General features: G+C 36.9%; 1 protein-coding gene across 1 annotated transcript in view; it reads right to left on the reverse strand.

Annotated features, from left to right (window-relative positions):
* Nucleotides 1-922: 922 nt before the first annotated feature.
* The window catches only part of LOC137996896 (small ribosomal subunit protein bS6m-like), a 2,394-nt gene continuing 816 nt past the window's right edge, over nucleotides 923-2,500 (reverse strand). Inside the window, exon 3 of the mRNA XM_068842532.1 lies at nucleotides 923-1,195. Coding sequence (XP_068698633.1) covers nucleotides 1,003-1,195 — 193 coding nt within the window. The 3' untranslated portion in view covers nucleotides 923-1,002. The remainder of the gene's footprint in view (nucleotides 1,196-2,500) is intronic.

Raw genomic sequence — 2,500 nt, forward strand, 5'->3', positions numbered from 1 at the left:
CGTAGACATTTACATCGAAGTGTGCAAGGGCTTTACTTACGTACATTTCTATAATTTGTTATTGTGTTATTGTTAACTTAGGTAAGTTGAGTTGCAGTACTTTGAAATCAGTAGAAAATTATTACAACTCCTATTGGGTTCCAAAAAATTATTGTACTCTGATACAAATCTGCAAACTGTGTATTGTTTTGACTGTCTCCTAAGCACTAATTAGCAATTATAGCTGCTACTACTTATACATAAATGTATACAACAATTAAGTTGGATAAAATCAATGCCATGTACAAAATTGCCAAATTTAAGCGTTTCAGTTTGAAACATGTCATGGGGAATCAAACTCTCTTGCATGACGCATTCGTGAAAGTTGTTTCACTTGTAGAATTTTATTTTGCAAGATACAGCCATGATTTATATGTCAAATTGATCATTTAATTGTGCACTTTACAGACAATATAAATAAACTGCTCTACTCAACAATGGCACGCAGGCTGGAAAAACACGTACGCTGGGTCAGTCTTGAGCTTGTTCACTCCATATAGAACACGCTGGTTTGAAAATAAATATTAATTAAAGAACACTCAAAGCAAAAATTAATGTGCACAACACAATGGTCAGAGAAATGGAAAAAAATGTGTTTTCACTCAATCACAAATATCCATGTGAACGATGTCGTGTCATGCCAGTTTGTCTAATGACATCGCATATGAAAACATGTGCTTTCATTGGTTCTTGAAGTCACATGGTAAGCAGCCTTTGTTCCTTTACCTTATCTTGCATTATAATTATTTTCTCTGGAGTGCTCAAAATTTTCTCTGCCTACACAACACTCTTGCACTTTGGTTCTATTAAGGCTGCCGCCTCGTCAGCTTCGCATCTCTCCGCTTGGGTGATTCATTGGCAATTAACATGCAAGTTAAAAGACTCAAGGCAAAACAATGCAATTTATTTACAAAATTTGGAATTAGCATACACTGTATGTACTGTGAGATGTTTTCTGCTATTTCATGTCGTAAAGGAGCTATGTGGAGGTTTGTAACTCTCCCAGCACTCCAGCATGTTATGTCCATGTTTTTGTGAATCATAGCGGCTCTTTACATAGACCATCCGTGGTCGAATAAGATCCACATCTGTGTCTAACTCATGCTTCAGCTCCTTGATACCCTCTGGTCCCAGATCAAAGTGAAACAAGAAGTATCTAAACAAATCAAGAAGAACTCTTTTATTTCAATGCCAAAATAAATTAATTACCTTTCCTTGTCTATTAGATACAGAATTAATGATATTAATTATAATTTAGCTGACTAAATTACATGGTTTAAACAGATACTTCAAGCAAATGTTAAGGATAAGGAATTGTGATGGACACAAATCCAATCTACCTCCATCTGGGCCGGGTTGTTCAAAGCCCGATTAAGCTAACTCTGGATTAGCGAGAATTTTTGGTGAGGTGTTCTGTTTATATTGTTTGCCCTTTAGTTTTCATCTGTAGTAATCTCAAATTAGACCAAACGTTTGAGGTGAAAAACATTTTTAAACAAGAAAAAATAACACTTCAGTAAACGTTTAATCCTGGGTTAACATTAATCGGCTTTCTAACAACCCGGCCCTGTACCACATCCTTTGTATCACAGTTTGCATCATCCATTGCCAAGCTGAAGCTCTTTTTATTCCTTATGGCAAATTACATACATCTTATTCGATGGTTTAACATATAACACATGCGGATATTTTGCAAGTAGCGTAGTATTTTTCCGAGCCCCGCAGGGGCAAGGAAAAATACGAGCAATGAGCAAAATATCTTTGAGTATTATATGTTAAACCATCGAATAAGAGATTTATTATTCCACTACAAAAATGTGTTATTTTGCATCAATTTTACTTGGTAAGACTGCTTACCAAATGTCCTTATTTGACTAGATAAACAAAATGAAGAGTGACAAATGATCACAAACCATGTTCTCTAAATTGTCACTCTTTGCATCATGTTGAAAACACTTACATGTACTTCCATTGAGAAACTCCCGTTCCGTCCGTATTTGCTCTGTTCTAAACCAGTCAAACCAGGACACTACAGTGTATTACCGTCTCATATTTTGCGCGTTCTCTTGACCAAATGTGGTAAAATGGCGTAATAGTGGAATAATAACATAACAAAATTAACTATCTCAGTGTAACGTTACTTGCCATATACACCTGTACCCATGTAGTCTGTCTGCGCATTATCCCTAGTGGTGGAAAGGAGCCACAAAATGGCAGAGAAAGACTCTCACTAGGGTGGAAATTGAACCCCAACCTCCAGATTTGACCACCATTGCTCTCCTGACTGAGCTTCATGTCAGACAACTTAATAGTCTTAGGAGTTAAACTCAAAACCTTCCTCTTTCAGTACCACATCGCTAACCAATTTTGTAGCCTGCGTCCAGCATGCAGTTGTCCGCCTCCTCATTTTCCTCATTAAACCCCCTGAACCCCCTTAGGAGATATTGAGATTTCCATTCTG

Source organism: Montipora foliosa, chromosome 3 (genome assembly GCF_036669935.1).
Source record: "Montipora foliosa isolate CH-2021 chromosome 3, ASM3666993v2, whole genome shotgun sequence".
NCBI classification, from domain to species: domain Eukaryota; kingdom Metazoa; phylum Cnidaria; class Anthozoa; order Scleractinia; family Acroporidae; genus Montipora; species Montipora foliosa.